Source organism: Mycteria americana, chromosome 15, assembly GCF_035582795.1.
Source record: "Mycteria americana isolate JAX WOST 10 ecotype Jacksonville Zoo and Gardens chromosome 15, USCA_MyAme_1.0, whole genome shotgun sequence".
Taxonomy (NCBI): Eukaryota; Metazoa; Chordata; class Aves; order Ciconiiformes; family Ciconiidae; genus Mycteria; species Mycteria americana.
Genome location: NC_134379.1, coordinates 5545337 through 5570165, shown reverse-complemented (window position 1 = coordinate 5570165; position 24829 = coordinate 5545337). Strand labels below are relative to the sequence as shown.

Here is a 24829-nt window from a genome sequence, read left to right as displayed (position 1 = left end):
GATCAGTTTGGTTTTGCTGTTCTGTCTAAACAAATGTAATGTGCATTGGTTCTTCTGTTGGAATAAATGACAAGAATATTTAGCAGTGGGCCAAGGTTCAAACACTGAAGGAAATCCTCTGCTTTTTGTCAGAGACCTTGTTAGTGTAGTAAACTGGACTAGATATGCTGCTTTTTCTTGGAACTGCGTTTGATCTTTGCTCTTCCCATAAGAGAGAAGCACAAGAGACGACTACAGATGGATTATGAATATTAAATTTATTACAATAACAGTTTACAGTACAAGGCACATACTGATGACTTACAATCAGCTTGCAACACTTGTAACTAAACAGCTGCATAAATTAATACAGGTGCATCATGTACAAGTTGGAGGGAATACTTAGTTCTGTACAGCTAAAACTCCAGTTTAATTCTCTTTGCGTAAAAGGCAAACATGTTTCTAATTTACCAGCTTCATAAATTCCTTTTCACTGTTCAGAACAGAGGGTAGGATATACCGTGTGATAGGTAAGCAGAAGGTGAGCTGAAGAGAAGGAATTTGTTTGTTTGCCTCAAAACACTTTTAATTGCACTGCAGCCCATTTGGTATCAATATAAGTAATTTTTTGTACAAAAACAATGTTTAATGTATGGCTACTTGTTGAGCTACCTGATAAATATTGGTTACTCTAAATGTTTTCAGGTGGATAGGTAAAAGGAAGGAAAAAAAAAAACCAACAATAAAAATAAATGAAATCAGTTTCTCAATATTTCAGCCACTCAGCTAAACAGAGATACTAAAAAATGAATGTATCATAAGAAGATTTAGAAAACTTCAAACCAGTATGCCACATAAAAAAAAATGGGGACTAAACCGCCTTGCAAGTTCAGCTTTTATAGAATGAAAACATGGATGTGTTTTATCTTTGTATTACTCGGGAAAAGAAAAGCCTTTTTAATCCACTTCTGGAGGGCTTCTTTGCCCCCTGTTCCCATAAAGACCTCAAACTGGATTATCCCAGTGAAAAGAGGGCAAAGATCTGACATCACTAATGATCTTTTGGACTGCCTATTTCTAAAAATATTTTTCCTGTGACTTTACATGTCTACGTTGCTTTTTATATCTTCAAATAATTAAAAAAAACCTTTCACCTCTCTCAGTACATCTGTACTCAGAGTGCATCATTCCCATTTTTCAACTGAGAAATTTGAGACACCTTGCCATATTTTACACTGTGACTGTTGCAGGGCTTGTGTTAATATCAGGGCTTCTTGGCTGACTTTTAATCCACTAGAAGACAGTGGCATTTCTTGGGAAGTTGCTCGGCATTCTGTGCTAAAACCACCCAGAGAGACAATGTCTATCATATATTAGTGTCTTAAGAAATACAAAATAAAGGTGCATCTTCTGCCATTTCAAATGCTGTTAAAATAACATCAGTAGTATTGCATGCTAAATAGCAGTGATTTCTGCAATTATTACTCTGCAAATTATTCCATTAGAAATAATGTTCCCAGTTTCAGTTTGTTTGCAAGGTCTGAAAGAGAAACTTTGGCTTTGATACAGATAATGCTCATATTTAACTCAACCATTTCCGTCCCCACCATCACCCTTCCTAATAAAACGTAGCAGGATGTCTGTTTAAAGAGGCTTTTGCAGGTGGGTATATGTAAATGACTGAAAATTGGAACTGTAAGTTTTGGGGTTGGTTGGGGGGGAGGTTGGTTTTGTTTGGGTTTGTTTGATAAGCCTAGCATGAAACAGTATCAAGTCTGGCATAAAATTCCATTTGTTAGATTTATCTATGTAAATACTTACGCATTTCAGAGGAAATGTATCTAGTGTTAGTTGAACACCAGTCTGAAGAATGGAGAAGCTGGGTAGGGTTTTCCCCTTCATTTCCCACACTTTGATGTTGGATATATAATAGTACCTCATTCATCTTACATTGACATTTTGTGTGTATTTTTGCAATTAATGAAGTCACAACAGAAAATTTAATTTTTAAAAAAATCAGTAGTTTTCTGAGTGGTAACTTAATAACTAAATGGCTTTCTAATATTAAAAGAACTCCAAAACTGTTCCTCTTTTCCTTACAGTGAAGCTAGTTTTGGAAATAGTTTTCAAATATACTTGAGGGAGAAGCAACAAAACCATTTCCTATGAGTAACTGTTCAGTAAGACAGCTTTATTATGTTTTTCTGGTGGCAATGCAAGAACGTATTCCCTTTTTAAAAAGAGTTTAAGAGTCTTTTGTTTGTAGTTCCAAAAGAACAGTCGTTGTCCCTTTAAGTTGTTTCCTTATTGGAAGTTGGGCTTGAGACCTAAAGTTAAGTGAACTCAAGTCAATAGCTGAAGTGTAAGGGGCCTTTCTCCAGGAGGTGTGTGCACACCTAAGGAGAAAAACCATGGCAGAAGCGATGAAAATGTTTTGAAAAGGCAAACACCATCACTGCTTTCCTCTAACGTGGCAAGTTCTTCATAGTGATGTAAACTCTTCAATGGGTTTCTTAATGCCTGCTGCTATGAATGCATATATAACCTTGTTAATTTTAGCAGTACGTTACCTAAGTAGACCATGAGATACAAAAGAGACTATTATCCTCTATTTTATTTTACTTTTGGTATAATCTATGTGGTAGAGTAAAAATACAATGCACGTTTTTACATAAATGATGCCTGCTTAGGTTCATGTAAGCTTCCATGTAACTGCAGCAAAACTATTGTCCTCCAACTGACTTGGCAATTGCAGTCAGTCTGAAGGGCAGTTACATTTGGAGAGCATGTGTATGCGTATAATATAAAGAGGTTAGTATGTACATGGAAGTTAATTTGTATATCAGTGCCTCAGAATTTAATATTCTGATGAGTTCTGATGAGAATCAATCCTGCTGAGCTCTACTCAACATCTTGTTAAAAAAAAAAATTTCCCCTCCTTCAGGGTGAAAAACAAATGCGTTCACATTAAAATATGAGCTAATAAGTCTTCAAAGTAGGTTTGTATAGTTTGTTAAACATACTTTTGTCAGCCAGCCAAAAGGATTATTCTAAGCTTTAGTTCCGCGCCAGGAAAGAATAGAAAAAGCCACAGGCTCCAGCAAATGTTAGGTGTGAAATTAAATTACAAAAAAAAAACAAAAAACAAAAACCGAAGCAAAGCAGAGAAACAGATATTTAAGATTCCGCTTTTTGGCATCAGAACTCAAAAAAATTAATTGTTGGTCTGTAGTTTCTTTGAGTGTAAGTGTTAGGTCTGTCAGGAAAATGATTTTGTGAATATCTAGCTTAGTTATGAAAACAGTATAGTAAGTGCTAGCAACTTAGGTACTTGTCAAGTAACCCATGATGAGTTTTTGTGGCTTGATTGGAAAGTGAAGCCTACGTTACAAAAAATGCTTTTGTTGTATTTGTTATGCAAGAAACAATTATTAGAAACTGTTACCATCTACAAAATGCAGGAAATGAAAAGGAGGATAATGCTACCAAATGTGTGTGCTAACATATGCAGAGCTGTATATAGTGCTGCTCAGGATTGTTTCCTCTTCCTCTGTCTACTCCACTACCTAGGGACTGAAGAATTTACTAATTTTTTTTCCTAGTTTATAAACCCCTGTGTTACTTGAGTAATGTATGGCTATCAGAAATATTTTAGTATTTTTCAATGTAGTTTAAGCAATTAGAACCTTAGAAGCGAATACGACATTGCCCGGTACGAACGATCACATTGAGGAAGATACAGGAGTACTGCCACAGACTTGGGATTCTACACCTAATCCTACCGGCTGATAATCATCCTATAGTGGCTTACGCAATCACACATACTTTCAAACAGCCCCAGTGCCCACGCATGGAGTAGTGGTATTCTCATGCACACAGACATCCTCATGTTTCCAGAATGAATTAGTTCTCAGTCAGTTCAGTCTGGTTAGAAGTGCACAGTAGATTTCATTGAATTGCTTGGATAAATGTGCTGGAGGCATCATGTTTCCAAATGCCCATTGTCCGTGATGCAACCTCCACAGAAAACTCCTCCATTTGTTGTCTCAGCTGGAAATGTAGTTCTTTGGCCGGGAAATTATGGGGAAAGTTACATTTTATGCTCCCCCTCTCTCCCCCCAGAAAACAGGTTAGCTTACACTGCATTCATGCGGATGTCTCCAAAAGGAATTTCTGTAGCTGTTTCTGGAGTAATGCTTTTCAGAATACGCTGTTGGAAAGAAATCAATATTAGAAATAGATTCATTTTAGAGAAAATATGACAGCCATTTGGAAAGAGACTTATAATAAAAATATGACTCTGGTTTGAGTTATACCTCTTGAACCACACAAGGGTGTTTCAGGCTTCTGTTAGCTCTGTGAAGACGTAAGGTGCTATAGAAGTACACAGCGGTTTTTTTTTTAATTATTTGTAACATAATTTGAACCAAAGTTTGACAGATGTCGTATTAATGCTTTAGGACTTTGCAGTTTACTTGGATACCCTGAGCCAACTGAAAATATTCTTTCTGAACTGGTATTTACATGAACTTACAAGAAATCCCCAAAATGTCATCACAGGCTGACACAGATTTATGGGCAGAGAAATTTTACGAAGTATGGGAGAAAAAGAAACTTGTTCTTACAGATATACCCAAGGGAACCAATGACTCACTGCCTCATTCACATGACACTGTGTCTTGTGTGATTTCTAGGAAAAGCCTCCAGTTCACCAGAGCTTAAAAAAAAAAACTTGATTTAATATTTTATATGAATAGGTCAGCGGCCTCAGTAAGACCTGGGGAGATTTGTGAATCATTCGGAATGGGCAGAAGACAATTAGCTATCAGCTGGCTAGGAAGAGAACAGCAATAATCCTGAAGTCCCAGGGCATCAGACCCTAGAAAAATCTACACGTAGTATTTCCAGGAATCAACTCCTTCCTAACAGTCAAATAGAAGCAACAGAGCATCGTGGATACCTCCTTAAGTGTTCCCGGAGTGATGATCAACCGATAAACCATGTAGATTGGAATACAGATGATAGAAGAGGTTCCTATGCAATAACCCACTACTGTGGTCCAGTAGGGATAATTATATTCAAAAAGCCGTAGCTCGGGAGGATTGGACAGAAAGCTGCAAGTGACGAACTGAAAAAGAAAAGAGGAAAGTATGAATACGTGTAGTTTGATGGCGCACGCTTACTTTAGGGAACTCTCTGTCCCAGCATAGCATTGAACTAAAAAAATGAGTAGGGCTCAAGAAGGTTTAAACATGTCGACAGTGAAAAAATCCTAAATGACATTAGTATGGATTTGAAAAAAAAAAAACAGAACACAAAAAAACAAAAAAAACCAAAAAAACCCAACCCCAAACCACTTTTGGGTATCCGGACTTTCCTTCAGGAAGTTTAAAACAGCTCAGGAGCTTTAGAGTATAGCCCAACCAGTAACTAACCGAAAGGAACTAGGTAAAAATTCTCATATGGATTGCTTATTCCAGAAATACACATGGTGATGTTTCTTGCTTAAGAAGCATTAGAGGGAAAGTTCAGGACCACACTTGTACATTTAAAGGATAAAAAGACGTTAGGTGGGCAAAATCAGATTGATTGATTCCAGTGTGCAGAATTTCATCCAGTTACCCTTGTATTGAGCCCTAGAACTTCATTCCAGCTAAAGCGTCCCTTCCAGAAAGGCATCATCTTAATTTTAAGCCACCAGATACGGGAAGTGTATGGTTTCCCTTAGCTACTTGTCCCATATTTAATCATGATCAGCATCAGTTCTGCTTTGTCTGAATTTAACTCACAGCCACTGTGTTCTTTTTTTATGCTGTTCTTTATTGGGTTATAGACCCTTTTAATACTCTTTCAAATACTGTTGAAGTACTTACCTGTGGCAATCACATCAGCTTTCAGTTGTCTCTGTGATAACCTATACAGATTCCATTTTTTTCACTGTTACTTGTTTTCTACAAGTTTTATCTTTTCTGTGATATTTTTCCATAGCATTTCAGTTCTTCAGTAGCTTTTAGAAATGTTAATACTAGTTTGGATATAGTATTCTGGCGTCAGCTTGATTAATGCTGTTAGATCATTTTCCTGTGCATATCCTTCATAACTGAAAAATTTCTTGTGAAACAATAAATACTTTTACGTTAAATACTACAGAAATAATATTTGTGACTACCTTGGAAGGATCTCTGACTCTGGTTTTTCCAGAGTATCATCAGAAGATCAGGATTACCAGCAAAATTTCCATACAGAAATAACATACTACCTTCTGGGCTTTCCTCAGTTTAGTTTAGTTTCCACAGAGAATACAAATAGCTCTGCCTAGTAACCACATCGCCAGAGCTGTATTCCTCTCTGTTTATTTTCCTGTTTTAGGATCACAAAGAGGACAGTAGTATAAAAATTGTGATGCCACAGTTTTATTTATAGCTTTTTTTTTTTCCTTTCTTTTTCTAGGGGTAATAAAATGAAAATCTGTTAATTATGCATTGATCATTACAAGTATTTTGAATTTACTTTGTAGGTCTTAAGTCTACATTCTGTGCTTCAGAAACTCGATCTTGGCCTGCTCTGCTCCCACTAAGGCTAGTAACAATAAAAGATAGCATGAAGTAATTTTGGATCAGGAAGTGAACACTTTATGTTAAAATGTTATCGATAATACTGCCAAGTCAAACATTGGGACAGTATTTCCAATTCTGAATTATAGATTTATAAAGGTTGCAATTAACTGCTGTAAATTTTAAGTGGAATATTCTAAAGCTGTCAGCGGTTGCTGAGACAGTATATTTACTTATCTTGGTTTTCCTCCCCAGTGTGTTTCATCATCATCTTTTATTGCTTCATTTTGTTGAGGTAAATATAAAGCAGCAAAACAAAGTAACTTTGTTCAGCAGAGGGAAGGAAGGGAGTTATTCAGAACCCAGTCTTATTTATCTAGCTCATCGACAAAAATCCTTAAAATAGTGACCTAGTAGTAAGACCTTGCAGCATTGTATTGGATTTTTCACTAATTGAGCCTTTTTGGTTTAACAAGAATTGTTACTAAAGGACTTCGCAAGAAAACTCTGTAATTAAGCTTTTAGAAGTCTAAGTAGCTGCATTGTTCAATGGTAATTTTCTTGTGCTGGAAAGAAAAAGCTATAAAGAAAACTCACCAGAAGGAAGATGGGACTAATTGCTACCCAGCAAACTCGCCAGTACCAGCCTGGGGTAAAGCCTAGCATTTCTTTCACATCGTTGCAAAACTGGGTGATACCTGTGGAGACAAGTGGGAGGAGAGTGGTGACAGCAGATATAAGTTCTTCGTAAGTAGGTGCACAGCTTTTTGTATACACAGCAAATAAATTCAGAATCCATCATGAAAGATTGTTTTGTTCATATAACTCAATTATATTAAATCCTTAATTATTCTGAGTTACAGCTCTTGTTACTTTTAGATGTCACTGTACTTCTGTCAGAGAACAATTAATAATTCTCACAGATTTGGTAATAGGTAAATTTGTAAAAAGGTTTGGTAAACTTTTTTCCTGAGACATCAGTGATCTTGTCTTGAAAAACAGAGGAAATGCTACGCTGCAGAAGCTCAGGAGGTTGGGTTAGCATTGTTTGTAACGTACCGTAGAACCAGGCCACAGCAACTGCTTCCAGAAACACAACTGTTAAGACAGCTGGACCAGTGGCATATTCTTCAAACAGCTTTACCACATACGCGCCTCCCTAGAAAGGAGATCATATTATCAGTGAACCAAAGATCCAGTGACAGAAATCCTGTAATACTGTTGTTTACTATTGCCTTCATCTGGACCAGAGCATTCACAGATGGGTAATTCAGTCAGTTCTGTTGCTTTGTGGCAGTTCCTGCCAGTGAAATCCTTGAGCGTGCTGCTGATCTGCTCTCTGGTGCCATGCATAAACGCTAAAACTGAATCTGCCAGCAGTTCTAGCTGGATTTTAATGAACAAGTGAGATTTGGTGGGGTTTGATGGGATGGCTTTTTGCATGCCTTTTGCGACGGCTTCTTCTGTCTTCAACCTGAGTCATAGTTACTGAGCAGGAAACAAGCAGGGAGTTACTTTGCTTTCTTTCCATTTGGGATCTAGAATCAGATGGAGGAGGAGAGCATTGTGTCTCGGAGAGGAACTAAGTCTCCTTTTACAGCAAATTCTTTAAATGAGAAGGAAGTTGCACATAAATGAGCAAGTAGAGTGAAATGTGACAGGAAAGCCAAGTATTTTTTCCTTGTCCCTTATGATCATTACACTCCTTATTCAAAATGTTGCTTGTTGTGAAAATGAAATCCCACAAGCCCCACAGGGACTATTTGGTGTGACTGATCATGACTTCTGGCCTGAATTGATGAGGAAGATCCCAGAAATTCATTGCTAGAAATTTCTGGAGAACAGTGACAGTCAATTACAGCATTTTCTACCAGGTAATTTTTTGATAATTCTTTTTTTAATTCAAAATACATTTCAAACATTGTGAAAATTAAAATAACAATTCATATTATTTTTAAACATGGTGCTTTTGAGAACAAGAAGTAAACCACATACAAAATATGGAAGGTTGTCTGCTTACTGATTCAGCAGTTGGAGCAGCAGCTGCATCATTTATGATGTGTAGCACATTAGAGTTTTGCTCAATTGCAATAGGATCATTTTGCAACACATTTCCTAGTGAGACATACTGTGCACATTCATTCAAAATATAGATTTCTAATGCATAAAGAAAACAGGCTGAAGATTTAACCTGATTTCTTGAGAGTCTCTTCAAAAAATACTACCCTCTCCAAGATGTCATTTGCAGGAAACTGCCGGTATGGAAAGCCGAGGAATGGGTAAAATACTTACAAATGTCAGGGTTGCTAATGACCCCAAAAAGCAAATGATGATCAGACCAAGGACAAACAATTCCCTGCGTTTGCTCCAGACATGTGGGAATTCATCCAGTACTCCAGTAATCACTCCCTCTAGTCCTGCAAACTGAAAAGCATGGAAAAATCACTGGAAAGTAGAGGGCAATTTTACCTGCTTTAAAGTATGTTTCAGTGCTTAAAGGAGCTTTAAAGCACGGAACACTGGTGCTTTATTCTGCCTGTAGAGTTGGTGTGACTGTTGTTTAGACAGTCTTTCTTCAGAACTTTTTAAGGTGGGGATTTAGTCTTCACGTATCTGTAGGAAGTGCCTATCATCCTGAGGAAGTACTATATTACAAGCAATAGGATGCTGGTAAGTGGTAGGTGTCTCAGTAGAGCCAAGATTGTGAAATCGGCTGAGTTTAGCCTTCCTGGAAAGAGCTGATTCTCAATCTGTAAAAACAGGCCCACATGGCAAGTTTTTAGAACATCTCCTTTACACAGTGCTGTTGAGAAGAGCACCTCCAGTTCCCACCTTTTAAATCCAATTAGTGTGAAAAAATTCCAGAATTTAATAATTGCTTTGTAAGTTTACAAGTACAAGGGAGAAGGAGCCTGGAAGGCTGATTCAACCAGGTGTTTATGAACCAAGTGCTTCGGTTGTGTTTCCGGGTCTGTTACTAATTGTCACAGTATGACACTGACAAATCATTTAATTTTATTTAGGCCTAATTAGGTCAAAATTGGAGTAATAGTTGCTGTCTTACAGAAGGCACATGGAGATGCCAGTCCTGCTTTAAACCCTTTAGTGACAGTGCACTATTTGTAATTCTGTTTCTTCTGATGTTTGTGGGGGTAAGGCCATACACCAAATATCTGAGAGGTCCGCTGTCTCGCATACTGTCTACTCACCGTGCTGTCTAATCCCAGCGTGAGTAACATCAAGAAGAAGATGATGGCAAAGAAAGTGGAAGCAGGCATGTTTGCAATGGCCTCAGCATACGTAATGAAGAGAAGGCTGGGTCCTGATATTGGAACAGAGAATTGGGGATAACTGTTAGCGCAGTGCTGCTGCGAGGAGGACAGGCTGTTTCCCTGTACCGTGTTGTCTTCCAGGGGAAAACTTCTTCCCCCAGGCTATTTTGCGGTGTGTAGTTACCACCACATCTGTGAAGCTGCATGCAATATGACTTCTATATGCTGTCTTTATGGAATAAATTTTTAGCTGTACTGTATATTTATAACAGTGCCCTTATCATAAAGTCGGTATCCTGAATTATATGCTAAATATTTTGCATTATTTGGGCTGTTCTCAATCTAGAAGAGAATATACAAATATATTCTATCTTAGAAGCGGTTTGAGAGATGCGTACAAAAAGTTAGCCTACCAGTGTCTTTGGCAACCTCTGATACATCTTCGTTCCTCATCTCAGCCATGTATCCCAGCACAGTGAAAATGACAAATCCAGACACAAAACTGGTCACACAGTTCACGGTACTGGTAACCAGAGCATCTCTGCAACAGAAGACCTAACTCATATCAGGGAATCGGCATCTGCTAGAAAAGGTAGTTTACTACCAGATGGGGTGAGTTAACGACCTGGATAGACTCCTAGAAAAACTAGGGAAATACAGTGAAAAAAACAAGCAGCAGATTTGAAAGAAAGAAAAAAAACCCCAACCCATGACTACTTTTTCTTCTTCAACTTCAAACGGATGCTGTAACATTAGTCTGACACTGGATAGAATGCTGGATGTATACTGGTGTTTTAAAAAAATAGGAATTACGATAGGAATATTAAAGAACTGAGAATTTTATTTTACAAGTTATAAATAGAATTTTTTAAGACAACAAGGCAACAACTATAAATTGCCTTCCAGCTCAAGAGTCTAAAGTAATTCCTAACTGACTGCTGAGATTAAATAATTATAATGTGATTATTTGGCAGGGGTTTAGTCCATTTTGTTGTGGCAGGTTTCTACATTTTAGACTCCTTGCTGTAATTGATAGAGGTTCTCTCTAGTGTAGGCACAACAGAGAAGAAATGTTTTAGATTGCAGGTTCTTTCAATAAGGACTTTTGTTTTGTTACGCTTCTGTCTGATTTTTAGGTACACAGGTCTGACAATTCAGTGCCTTTCACCAGCACTGTGTTTCTTTTTTGTAAATACCCACAGTTACATTTTTTTAACTCAATTTTACTTGTAGAATAAGGTAGAACTCACTGGTAGCAGTTGTTATGGAATTTGTTGTAGCTGGCATAAGCCAATAGGACCCCAAAACCTGGACCAAGGGAGAAGAAAATCTGAGCTGCTGCATCCACCCAAACCTGAAAAATATTGAAGATCAAGAAAAAAATGACATGAAACAGATTGAATGAGTTCGGCATATTCAGAATATCACTTAGGCCTACAAAACCATGTTTCACTAGTCTGCCTATATCGTAGTCCTGGTCTAACAAACATTTTGTTAAGAAAGCATGTTGAAATATGAATATTTATTGTAGATCTGTGAGAGTTGTAAATATCCACTGTAATTTTAGTGCCTATGCAGTGCTTACTGTATGTCTTTACACTGTTGCAAGTACTCACTGGCAGTTTCACTTTTGACAGCATCTTAGATTAATTCACAGTGATTTGCCTGTAATCAGTTTAACACAAGTTTTGCAATGTATAGATAACTTTCTGTCCATGATTTTGCAGTGGGCTTAGCCCATCTTCCTCCAGACTCTGTGCGCTGTGGAAGTGTCCTGTGTTTGGCTGTGTGTCCTCCAGGCTAAGTAGTAGATGATCACTGCCCAGATTTTTCCGAGATTTATGGAAATACATTTGACAGTGTGGATGCAGTTCTAGTCCTTAGGACTCAATTCAGCTTTGTTGTAGCCATGACAGATGCAAGTGTGATGATCTTGTTATGAAAAGCCTGTTGTACTTGAAAAGTGGCCACAGCCTTAATGAGTAGTGTTCCTAAAGTACAATATCAGTTCTCTTTCTGAGGTGAAAATCCTCATTTGTTTATCCTCTTTCAATTGAAACATGGAGTTCATTACAACTCATTTCTAATATTCTCTTCCATCGTGTGAGGCCATCCCGTATCATCCACAGAGAGCTCTGTCATCGTCCAGCACACAGATTGCAATCTGCTGTCCTCACTTCAGATACATCCAATACAATATCAATGCCCGTTATTGCTTTTTCAGCAGATGTGGTCCCTTATTGGAGATGCTGCTTTATCAGAGACTGGTGTCTTTTCATTTCCTCTTCATTCAAAACTCTCCATATCAGCTGGGCAGCAGCCGACTTGCGAACATTAGAATTTTTAATCTTTGCATTTGTAGTATTTATTGCTTTGGGGTTTTTCCATCACCGTCCTCACTAGACACTTTCAGAGGCAGTGAACTAAGTGCAGCCTTGAGCCTGATGGACTACATGTCATCCACAGAGTTCAAAGCTGAATCAGATGCTGGAATGCTTGGGGTTTGTTGGTTAGCTCAGTCTTGTCCTCATTCCTCCTTTCTTTTTAAATCTTGGTGGTGCATGCAGGCCTAACTGATTTATTCCTTCTCCACATGCACTTGCATGCATTACTGAGTCGTGTTTTAGTTGGTGGTTAACAGAGACTCTCCATGGGCTTATCTGCCAAAGCTTGTCACAGGATGGAGATACGAAGTTTCAACTCGAGTAACCTGCACTATTTAAATACGGGCAACTGTGGACACCCTTGGGCTGTGGAAAAGCCTGCCCAAGTGTGTAATGATCCTCTCACAGCCAAAAAAACTGCAGCTAGAGCAGTTGTTAGGGCTTAGTAAATTTAGTTTGCTCGGTGTGACAGTCATAGGTAAAGGATTTTGTTGCAGTGTAGCAGCAATCGTAGCTTCTTGCTCAATGTCAGGCTGTTCACCATTTTCCTGGTGAAAAATTAATTGGTCACTTGTTTTCTTTCTAGTCATATCACTAATTCTATTCAACCACTGTATGGGAACTCTACTATTAGTTCAAGCTAAATTGATGGTGGACTCTAACCTTTAAAAACATCTTTATAATTATGGAAAGAATAGCACGACTGTTTAAACAAGAGCATGAAGTCAGGCTTTTAAGTCCATGCTAAGACATCTGTTTAATCATGCTCTATGCTGAAAATAGACATTGAAGTATATACATGCTGATATGCATGCTGATAGGCTAAAAGCAAATCTGTACCCTTTTTAAATGTTTTTTACCTCAGTGGCCAGGAGTTTCTGCCAGTCAGGTTTCAAGTAGTAGAGGACACCTCTCCAAGCCCCAGGCAAAGTTGCTCCTCTGACTAGCAGGATGAAGAGTATGATGTAAGGGAATGTGGCAGTCACCCATACCACCTGTGACGGAAAACAGCAAGACAGCATTTGCCATGGGTAGAAAGTTAACAGGTGATAATGAGTTATTCTTATTATAGCTCTTAGCATTTATAACATCTTCATGTGAACTTCTCAGGAGGTCTGTAAACGGGCAGTTTGCACATCTATACCCACGCTTTCTTTTGCCAGGGTTGTTCTTGTCCAGAGAACAGTGGCGTAACTTACCGTTGTTATATATTACTTGGATAACAGTAGCAGCCATGCTACAGTAAGTGCTTCCCAAATAAATGAGCCTATAATCCCTGTCATGAAGACAATCTGAGATAATTCTCTGTCAAATTAATTGGCTCATTTAGAACTGCTGCTAGACTATACTGTACCAAGTCGATTTGTCTTGCTTTTGCATTCACCTTGCCAGATGTTTTGACCCCTTTCCAGATGCTGAAGTATACAATGGTGAAGATTAACAATAAACAGAGGGTCAATTGCCAGCTAATGCCCCCCAGGTCATCCAGCCCATTGGACCTGTGCACCTGTAGAACTTGGCGGCTGAAAGAGGAAAGAAAAACACAGTATAGATTTTTTTTTTAAACAAATGCTTATGTTAAGTATGCTTTGAACAGTCCCATACTGTGGTCTGAGCACTACAGGTAGTCCTGAGGCTTTGATAAGTAGCCTTCAGAGTCATGTTATTTTGGATTTTTTTTTTTTTAATTAAAAGCTTGATATTAAAGGTACACCAGTGATGATAAATGATAAGTGATGACAGCTGACAATGGTTGGGAACCTCTGATCTAAAATATAGAGTACCCTCCCATACACCCTAAGCTTACATATGCCTACAAGTATTTACTTATTTGAATAGTTCAGAAAAGGGTACCATTAATAAACAGCCCTGCTCCCCCTCCAAAGAAAAGCTTGCTACATGTTCCACCAGTCTGTCTAATATTACTGTCCTCACTTACATGCACTTACGTATAAAATTCTTCTGCGGGAGAGATGGAGTGCAGGGACCAGCTGACATTGTCCTTGCTGAAGTAGTTAGTGCAGTTGCCTGTGTTCCAAGCATTTGTGCAGCTAGTCCATGGCAGCTCCGCCGTGAAGGAGGATACGAGGTAGTAAAAGGCCCAGGCCATAATGGTGTTGTAGTAGGAGGCTACGTAAAGATCTATTATACAGATGGCAAAGCCAATTCCTAGTAAGGCAGGAAATAATTACATGAAGTGAGTGTAAGTTTTAGGCCAAAAAAAGGAAGGAATTGGTTATCACATCAATTGCAATTAGTAACTGTCTAAGGCAGCTCTGCAGGAGGTACACATACCCTCTCAAATGTTTACAACACTGGAATTTCTTGTGGCTTCGGAAACACTCAGGCTCTGATTCCAAAAAAGCATCCTTAATCAAGACAGAACATGCTTATATAGTTTTTTTCATCTGTTCTTAAATTCCTGGAATTTAGAAATAGGCATCTTGCACTCTCAGTAAATAAAAAAGACAAGACCAGAGCTATGACACTGGAGCAAGAATAAACGAGCATATAGAACAGGTCCTCCTACTCAAGAAGACTCTGTGGTAGGATAGCAATTGACAGACCAGGCTGAACATGGGGAATCATATCTTTGTAATAGGAGATCTTTATTCTTTCCTGGTTTTAATTTTGCCTTGGATTCAGTAAATGTTGCACTTACTTTATTAATCACATTTTTTCTTTATTTTGTTGATATTTTCAGGCTTGGGTCAGAGAAAGTGGACTGACCTCTAATCAATTTGAGAGTTGCACGTCATACGTGTATACGAGAGTACACACACACATCTGCAGGTGTACATAAAGTTTTATAAAAGCTTTCTTTGTAAAGCCGAAATCTTGTGTAGAGCAAGCCTTACTTTGTTTTATGAGATTTTCATATTTTTTTCAGAAATTTCACCTTTATAGGAAAATCTTCCAGTTATTCAGAAAGTTCCCAGTAATTTGCCATTTCCCTTCTTTACCTTTGAATATAGGACATATTTTTCTCCAAATCGAAATACACCCATTCCTGTGGTACTGTCCTAGTGCTAGTTCCATATAGAAGAGAGGAATCCCTCCAAAGATGGCCATAATTGTGTAAGGAATGAGGAATGCTCCTGCAAGAAAGCAAGCAGATAATTGTAACTCTTCATAGGACTTCTCTTCCAACACTCCATGAACAGCAGTTCCTTTTATCCCACAGGGAAAATACATATCCCCTCCCTAGCCAGTGTGCCACACTGAGTTACCATGGGCTTTCTCGTAAGAGTAACTAATCAGCAGTGTGAGTAAGAAGCAACACTCAGGCCAAACTCCTCACATTTCTGTAACAAGTATACATAGGATTCACCAAGACTGTACTGGCTATAGTGGATACAATTGTGAGATGGGCTACAGGTAAAATAATTAATTTCTTCAGTAAAATGCCTTTGTTACGTCAGGGAGACAAAAGTCCTTTCCAAGATCTCCTTGATTAGATTTATATTTTGGCTGAAGTGTCAGTGAGTCTAAGACCTAGCATTCCTGATGAGTTGGTTTTGACATGTTGGTTTATCTGATTTTTAAAAGACTCCTTGGGACAGGGATTGAGTGTTTTCTCTTGGAAGGTGGTTCTGCACCTAATGGGCTCTCAGCTTCTAGTTGTACTGATTTTTTAGATCTTGCTAAATAGTTTTTCTTCCATCTTAATGTGTCTAGTTATCCTATCCCAGTATTTAGGTTTTCCAGTCTGCTTGAAAAGTAAGCAATTTCCCCTTGGTCATTTGTTATATATGATAATTAAATAAGCCACTAAATCATCCATTTATAAGCAAGGAAGTTCAGCATTAAGGAACAGCATACAGAACTAGTCACTGACCTCCTCCGTTTTGATAGCATATATAAGGAAATCTCCACACGTTTCCCAGATCCACTGCATATCCAATGACAGAGAGCAGAAAGTCAATTTTTTTGCTCCAGGTCTCTCTGTCTTCTAGCTCCATCAGCTGCTGCTGGCCTTCTGCTCCGCAGGTGGTAGAAGTGGTGGTTGTAGTGGTGGTTGTGGCTGCTGGGGCAGTGCACTGGGCATCCTCCACCTCTCCCATTCCATTGCAGGGAACAGAGCTCTGAACCCCCGAGTAACCATTTGAGATCTGAGCTGCCTCCCCTTTATCTCCCTGGCTGGGATGGACTTTATTGCCATCCTCCACTAGCCGTAGGGCAGATTTAGGGTTCCTGACCAGAAGTCGGTTCTCTTTACAATCTTCTCCTTTGTTACAGTCTGAGACATCTTTCTTGGAAGTCAGCGGCTCAGTCTCATTGCTTGCTGCCTTTTTTTCCATTTTTTCCAAGATTTGTTCTGATCACTTGCAGACAGACAGCAGCACAGAGTCCCCCTGTGGCTTGTCTTCCCACGCTTTTATTCCCAGCCTATTTCCAGCACTTTTAGAATTCCTGTTCCATATTTAAATCCATCAGACTGAAGGCACAAACACCATCTAAAATGAAAAATAGTTAAAAATCCATTACAGGGCTTACTGATGCTGGTAACTTTCGAGTTACAACTGACAGATTCTGTGATTAAAATACTTTTGGAAGTAATTAACCATCACAGCATGCAATGTGAATCATTTAGGAGATAATCCATTCAGGATTTTGTACAGAGAAAGGAAGGAAGCAATCATCCTCTTCTACAGCAGAAGTCGGTGTACCTGGCTTATACCCTCTCAGCCAGATTTGCTGGACTTTGTGCATTGTTGGACAATGCACAGACAGTCACGGTCCTGCTGTCTTCTGGTACCACGTTCTCCCTCTGAACACTGGTTTCACACCCAGGGAGGTTGTGGGACTCCCAGTTTGCAAAAATGAGGGCAGAGTTTAGTGTGGCTTGTATTTTCCTTCTCATAAGTTCATCCTGTGACTTCTACTGGCAATTTCTAGATTCACCCAGTATGAAGGGAAAAGAATTAATTAAACAAGTAGGAGATAACTATGCATGTACAAATCACATTTCATGACCACCTTTCTTCAGAAATCCCACAGTGTCTGCTATGTTTAGCAGCAGACCTAGAAGGCTTAAACAAAAGTTTAGAAAAGTATTTAAATCTCAGTGGTTTTGCATCAACTAACTTTTGAGGCTCCACTAATAACAAGGAAAAAAGAGATCAGGAAACTTCAGTTTGATTGTCTTGAGTAAGAACTAACATGTGGGTCTACAGGACAAAACTTGTCCCCAGTTTTATTTAACTCCTTGGGGAAATAAAGGCATTTTCATTCTGTTTGGATCTGCTAATACTGTGGTTCCAGCCTGGGAAGGGTAGTGGGCACTATGCCTGTTCTGCTGTCCACCGCCAGCAAAAAAAACAGGCACTGGGAGAATCCTTGGCTTTGCCTGCCCTCTTCATACGTGCTAGAAGTGTAATCCAGGGGAAATAAACCATCCCAAAATAAAAGTATAAAACAATTAACTTTTCCTTCAGAACAAAAAGAACAGAAAAAGAATTGTGATTCAGTTGGTCATGTTTTGTTTTCTGCTCATTTGTTGAGGTAATGTAAATGCCCAGCTGCCTTTACTCAACAAAATCTTGAAATAGGAGCTGATCCTCTGTGCTGTAAATTCCATGGGGTAGTAACCTTGCTTTATAGCTAGCAAAGTGTTACACAATCTACACGATGCTGCCACAGATTAAATTATAATAATTACATCTACTTTTTCCTTTTCAAAGCATTTTACCATACTAAATACCATTGTCACATCTTAGCAGAAGAATAAACATTATTTCACTTTTAACTGTTGGAAAAAATAAAGCAGAGAGGGGATATTATTTGCTCACTGCTAGAATTTGCTGATTGCCAGAGCTATTAAAACTCAAGTTTTTCCCGCCTTTCAGCCTTGTGCCAAGACTGTTAAACCTCTTCGTAAACATTTATCAGTGCAAGCAGAAAGAGAAGGAAAGTTATTGAGCTGCAGAGCAAACAGGAGGATGCTCTCGAGATAGAAGTCTCTTGAAGGTGTTGTTTATAACTTTCAAAAATCTCTAGTTCTTCAGGTTTACATTCTGTCTTTACCCAGATAATATTCTTTTCATCATATAGCAAGCAGTGCATCATTAATGCTGAATTCTTACAAGAGCAGTACTTTGCTACCATTAGTTAATCATCCACAAAGACCGAAACATCTTCAGAGTTCCAGAGAAAAATACTACGGCAAAGAACAGGAGTTTCTGTTTTACCTGCAAGACTATAAAAACTCAGTGTCTTTGGAGTCCGAAACCTTCCAAATGTCCCAAAAGAGCTTGTGTAGATGAAAACAGTCATACCACCACCGGTGGCAACATAAAAATCCTAGGAAAGGCCACAGCCAATCCTCCCCTTGTATAGAGCATGTTAAATGTAAGGTAGGAATATGGAAAAGTAACCTGAGCCCTTCTGGACTTTACACCTCTTACTCAAATATGGGAAAGCAGTAAAGGATGTTGATTTAACTGCATTATCTCATGAGACTGAATTTTCCATACCTGACACTTAAACTCTTACTGTATTTGCAAAACACTCAATTTCCGCACATAGATACTCCTTAGCACTTTCTTTACTGAGGAGAGGTCGTTGAACGTATTGTTGATTTCCCCGGTCTGTGACAATCAAGATAGTTGTCTTACCCAGATCGAAGCTCCTTCTGGTCTTCTGCAGACCACAGGAAAGAAATATCACATTATTTGAAATATTTTTGTAGAGTTTTCAGTAGTTTGACCCTCAAATATGCAAAACGATGTGTGAATTTTCAGGGGCTTCAGCTGGAATTTGAAGTATTCCTTTCTGAAAGAGAATTACAGCTCATCAGCTACCCTGGGAAGTCTCTGGACTGACAGACTCTACAGCTATGCAGTGGTGGTCACAGCGGTGTAGTTGGCACATGAAAACAGAACAGTTACAGAATCAGATTTCATTATGCTGTAAAAAATTGTGGGAGAATGTACTTTTTTCCCCCCTCTTGTTACAGTGCAAGAAAAAAAAAAACTGAAGGAATTATAACTGCTACAAACAGTGTAAACAGCTGCAGAACTAGAGCTCTTGGGGTTGAGAAGTATGCTAGGACCACTAGGGAAGAATCTGGAGGAAAATTACACTAATACTAAAGGATTTTGCCCACCTCAGCCTCCACTTGATCTCTGCCACTGATCTCTCGGTAGTTACAGGTGCTAGAATGACGACAGTGAATGATGTAAGAATATTTTCAATCTGAGCTGTTGCTCTTACATAAAGACATTGGCTTCTTATCACCAACGTAATTAGCTACAGAAGAAAGAAAAAAGAAAAGCAAAAGAAAGAGAGCTGTGCCTTCGTTTCGTTTTGATCCGTGTTTTGTGGAGGTGACTTTGCTCCTTTGAGAGGCCCTAAGCGTCTGCGCCTTCTCTCTCTCTGGTAGCTCTGAACAGAGATTATTCTAAAGGGCAGTTTTCACCTCCATAATGCCATGTGGTCCAGGAGCACGTGGAAGGTGCCGTGCTGCCAGCCCTGTAAATTGCACTCCTCCTTCCGCAAAGAGTGAAGAGGAGTGACCCTCAGCTCTGCTCCGGAGAAGCACCCTGTAACACGCAGCGTGTCCTCCACAGCTATTCCCGGCTTTGCTTGCTTGTTGAAAACACTAGGATGGATAATTGAAGATGTGTTTCTACGAGCTTGGCTGAGGCCACCAACACAGTTCACATAAGCCAAATATTAATTAAATTATAATTTTTGGTTACTCCCACACAGAGCTAAACTTGAACCAGCACTGTAGATGTAAAAGCCCTGTATGTCCCTTGATGCACAAAACCAACTCCTTTGCCTCCATCAAAGCAATCCTCAAGGAGCATCCCTGTCCTGGGGGCCGGTTCCTTCCCCAGCAGGGAGCTGCACAGCTGATGTAGCATCGCCTTGTTTATTTCTCGAGGCATGCAGTGACCTCTCCTGGCAGTGTGGCAACCCCTTTCCTCTAATGCTCTGCCGTGTAGTAAACCAAATCTTTCCAGCCCTTTAAAACAAAATGATTTCCCCGAGCTCTGTGTTTTTTAAAAGGAGAAAAATCGACTCTTAATGTGTCTAGGAGATTAAAACAATGAGGTTGAGGTGCAGCAAATACCAGATGCTTCAAGGGAGGCAAATCTTAATGCCTCAAGTCGCCTGGAGAATACTTTATTTGAGGTGGGGCAGTACTGACTTCCTGAATTCCTCAGCACCAGGCTTGTTCAGCCTCACTGTGCATGACTACAGAAGTCATTCCTCATCTCCAAATGATCAAATACATTTTAACTTGGACAGTTGCAAAGTTTGTATATTTGCATATATTTCACTTCATACAAATTATGCTCTTTTTTCATGTGCTAATTTTATAAAGCAATGCTTGCTGGAGTACCAGCCACTCACTGGGTTACAGCTGCATTTCTGTAGCAAAACTCACATTACCACTATCGCTCACACTGCTCCTCCATCTGCCTTACTTCTATCCATTTACTTGCTAGCACTTGCAAAGAATTAAAGTACTTTGAACTCGAAGACAAAAAGTTAGCCTACAGTGTTGGCAGAATCAAACATCAAGATGATTTCTGTTAACTTGACCTAAATCTCACTTTTATCACAAAGTATTTAAGATTGTTAAAATTATGTAGCTGCTTGACTGCGTATGACACCTTGTGATAAAGATGCAGTTCACAAAGGCAGTGGTATGTAAATGGAAAGAGTCCAAGGAAATTATTTTATCTAGAAAATCAAGCAAGAAGTTTGTATGACAAGATAGAAATCATGTGTATCCCACACAGGAAAAGGCTGTGTTGTTTATCTGTAGGTACTGTTCTCAACTCTGAGCCACACCACCAACCATGACCCTCCGATGGCCACATACCAGGTTCTTTCCAGGGTGTTTCCAGGTTCTGGACTCTGATAAATATAGCACTAAACATTTCTGGTCTTCACGCATATTTCCTCACACAGTCCTCGTCTGTCTCTTTGGACGGGAGGGGAGGTACATGACCTGGATGATAGCGAGAACCTCGTAAAGATTATTCCTTTTGACAGGCTTTTGTGGGCTAGCGCGTTCCTGTTTTGCTGCATGTGTGGTGTGAAGGAGCATAGAGGCTTCAGATTTTTCCTCTGATTTTGCACAGGCCAGGAGTAACCCTTTAATCCAAGTTATTATGGGATAGCTCAGATGCTCCCATACTGTGAGGAGTTGTTAGAAAATAAAAATTTCAGCCAATTAAATCTTGAAACTAGACTGCAGTAGATTATGATGAATTTTACCTGCTGTTTGTCATAATAAGTCATATTTAGAGTTCATAAAGCAAAAAATTAATGCTTTTTGCTTTTGACTGTGTTCACATATACTGATTTCATTAAAAAAATGAGTTCCTAGAATATCCTTTTCTGTTAGCTTGTTTCCATTAGGTGAGCTGATAGCCAGTGTGACAGACTGTATTTCAGACTTCAAAAACTGATATTCATAAATACACAGTAAGAAGACACAGAGCCCCAGCTTTGGTAGGGCTGCTGGTAACCACAGAATCAGAGGTATTGGGTGCAAAGCAGATATCAGATCATATCTAGACCACCCCTCAACAACTGAAAATTGATTTCTTCGGGATTTTTTTTTTTTAGCTATGCTTCTCTAGTCTAGTTTGAGAATCAAAACTGACTTTTGATAAAGAGTGATCAAAACCCATCGAAATTAATGGGTCCAGTGGATTATTTCCATACATAGCAGGTCTGATCACAGCGCCAGTGATTTTAAATGTAACTGGATTGGGTACTTCTGCACATCACCATAATATGTGAGTATTTTATAAGAAACTTGCAGTATGTAGGTGACAAAATGGATCCTGTATATAAATATTTGCAGTTCTTCAAGGGCTTGCTCACATTCTTACTAAAACAGAGTAGAACTGCACTCAACAAGTAGTCCCCCTGAAACAATGGCCCTTCTGGGAGAATAAAAGGCTACTTACCAAAGTAAGAATGTCATAAGGAGTGAGCTCTCTCCAGTTAACTCACGTATTCCCAGATAAGGCTAATTATAGGTAAGATGTGAAAGTAGTGCTTCTGAAAGCAAGAGTATTGGGGGAATAAAAACCTGTAGGGTGAATTTGATGTCATAATCTTGTCCATGTTTCAGTCTGAAATTAAAAAGTCAGCAGGAAAAAAGATTTTACCTTTAAAAATTCGTCGAGAAGACAGACACCGTATTGTAGTGGGAATGCTGCCAAGTTGATGACAGTCATTTAAAGAAGGGGGGGGGGAGAAAATGCATTTTATGGCTCGAGAGTGTCCATATGTAGTGCAAGGAAACAGATAAGCTTAGAGGGAATGATACACTCCTTTTGTATTCTTCCTCAAATTATTTATATAAACTTGAAGAAAGCGTCATAACACAGCAAATATCACCAAATAAATAGAGCACTGTTCCTTAATGTAACTCTGCACAGGCAAATTAATGGGCACAGTGTTTCAAGTAAAAGACCTGTTTACAGACACAAGTCAAAGACCGGCTGCACTTACATGCCAGCATGCATATACTTATGTTTGTAATGTTTTTACCTAAAGAAAGTAAAGAAACAGTCACCATTGTTTCCAGATGATGTTTCTTTGAAGGAGACTTGTTAATGGCTATCTCCAAATTACAGCCCCTTTATTCAGGCTCCAAGTTCTTAAGTTCTTTATGAAACACTTATCCCATAGTCGGGCTTCATTATGTTGTATAAGTTCTATAAGATACAGATTGCCAGATCAACAGAGCTGCAAATATACAGTTTTGGAAAAGAGCTAAAACATTAGCATCAGAAAGGACACCAGGATACAGAATAAACATTTCTTCAGGCTCTTAATACTGTTCCTAATGGAAACTCGGCAGTTTTTATTTCCATGGAGGAAAGCAGGAAAGAGCTTAAATACACTGCACAATTCCACGTGTGGGAATAATTTAGAGGTTTATTAAATTCCAGTTTGGGGGCAGTTTTTCTTAATTTATATAATCATTTGAAATTCATCATACCCTGTCCAATTAGAAAATGGACCCGCAACAGTCATTTGCTATATGCCAAGTTTACAAAGTACTCTCCAAGAAAATTATGGTCAATTCACTCATCAAAAGCACCAAAAGATGAAGCCTAAGTGTATGAGACCTTCCCTGGTAAAATGCCTGACAGCTAACAGCCCACATTAAAAAGATTCCACAACGTTTCCAAGAATCCAAATCCATTAAAACGCACGATCCTTTTCTCCCCAGGCTTTCTTAACACATCAAAACATGTTTTCCATGACTTTATATATTCAGTTACATTGCATTCCTCACTTGAACTTCCATATTACTTAGCAAACTAACCCAGCAAGCCAGTTGGTTTCAGCAGTGAGCACGATTGACTATAAATACATATATGACATACTTTTCAGATTTATTACTTATAATAAATCTGTCCCATTGAGTTAGATAATTTACTGTGCTGGAACAGTTTACCTTTTAAAGTATAACTTAATATGCTTAATAAAGCTTGCTTTACCCTTTTAAAATAAATAACAGTTTGCATTGGGGTTTTTTTTTCTTTAGATTCTGCTTCTTTCCTTTATTTTTCCTTATACTTAAATGCTTTATTGTAAGTTTTAAATAAACTTTACGTTCCTAATGCAGTTATGTGGACTGCCAAAACTCTAATTTCAGATTGTCATAACATGTTCTGCTACAAGCATTTGACTCCCAACATTTGCAACTGCTGGACAAGTGCCTGAACAAGACAGATTAGAGCATGTAACATCAAAAAAGAAAAAAGTGTAAAAAGTTTAAAAAAAATCAAAGCAAACTTTCACCAAAAATCAATGTATCTTTTTTCCCCAAAAAGCTTTGTTAGATGTACATTTTCCCAATGTTTTAGAAATTACTCTAAGACCTTAAAAGTTAATTTAAAATGAAACAAAATATGGTATACATATTTTAGACTGTCATTAGTATTTCAGATTTTATAACCAAAGTTGAAAGAGGCAATGAGGAGTGAAAGTTAATGAACCTCCAGTAGCTGCTTGCTTCAGAAGGCAGGCTCTGGAGACAGCCATCTAGGAGTCTGCCTAAATTTCATAAAGTACTTTAGATAGTGTGTTAAAAACAAAATTATAAAGTACCTGTCTTTCAGATGGGTTTGAAGCGCTTTCCTTGGAGTTATCCAAGCTCGAGTAACCTTCAGCCACATTTACTTCAGAGTCTCAGGAACTCAGCTTGTGGGCAACTCAGCATCTTGGTGAGGTTTTTGTACACCAATCCCCCTCACATGGTCTGATTTCCAGATAATCTGCTGCCAAAGAGCTCTTGAAGAATTTTTGCGTCACTTTAGTCAAATAAACTTTATGTTTCACCAGGGCTGCAGCTCAGTTTTCCTCCTAGAGGTGGGTGGCTACATTTGTCTGTTCCGATCAGTTCAAAAGAGCAGGATCCAATGAAGGCAGAGTGAGAAGGAGGGAAGCTTTTCTGGTAAGGGACAGTTTTGCTGGCTGTTATTACAGCTATAAATAACAGGATGATGATGATGATGATGGAGACAACAAACGGGACGGAAGTTTTGAGGGAGTCAGTAAATTACAAGTTTGCAGGTGGGTCTGTAGATTATAGAAAGATAGGAAGGACTGGGATATTATCACAATAAAAGGGCTTGGAAAGAATAATTTC

The 24829-nt window shown here is 38.7% G+C and overlaps 1 protein-coding gene across 2 annotated transcripts; it reads right to left on the bottom strand.

The window, feature by feature from the left end:
• Positions 1 to 149: 149 nt before the first annotated feature.
• Positions 150 to 24416, bottom strand: SLC6A4 (solute carrier family 6 member 4). Of its 2 annotated transcripts, XM_075518053.1 has the most exons (15): positions 24289 to 24416; positions 16028 to 16646; positions 15153 to 15287; positions 14139 to 14358; positions 13574 to 13712; positions 13050 to 13184; positions 11056 to 11159; positions 10219 to 10346; positions 9743 to 9855; positions 8826 to 8957; positions 7593 to 7692; positions 7131 to 7231; positions 4940 to 5107; positions 4119 to 4189; positions 150 to 4029 (listed from the first exon to the last, which is right to left on the bottom strand). In XM_075518053.1, the coding sequence occupies exons 2-15, from the start codon at positions 16488 to 16490 to the stop codon at positions 4026 to 4028; spliced, it is 2013 nt and encodes a 670-aa protein (XP_075374168.1). In that variant the 5' UTR covers positions 16491 to 16646; positions 24289 to 24416; the 3' UTR covers positions 150 to 4025. The 2 variants fall into 2 exon arrangements, with proteins under 2 accessions (XP_075374168.1, XP_075374167.1); XM_075518052.1 differs by having other exon boundaries at positions 150 to 4189.
• Positions 24417 to 24829: the final 413 nt, after the last annotated feature.

Bases quoted from the DNA above. Each gene is read 5' to 3' on its own strand.
- SLC6A4 (XM_075518052.1), bottom strand. From the start codon at position 16,490: ATGGAAAAAAAGGCAGCAAGCAATGAGACTGAGCCGCTGACTTCCAAG. The intron at 15,288-16,027 runs GTCAGTGACTAG...GCTTTCTTGCAG, and splicing joins ATGCTATCAAAACGGAGGAG to GAGCATTCCTCATTCCTTAC. The intron at 10,347-11,055 runs GTGAGTTCTACC...CTTCTGTTGCAG, and splicing joins TTCCATAACAACTGCTACCA to AGATGCTCTGGTTACCAGTA.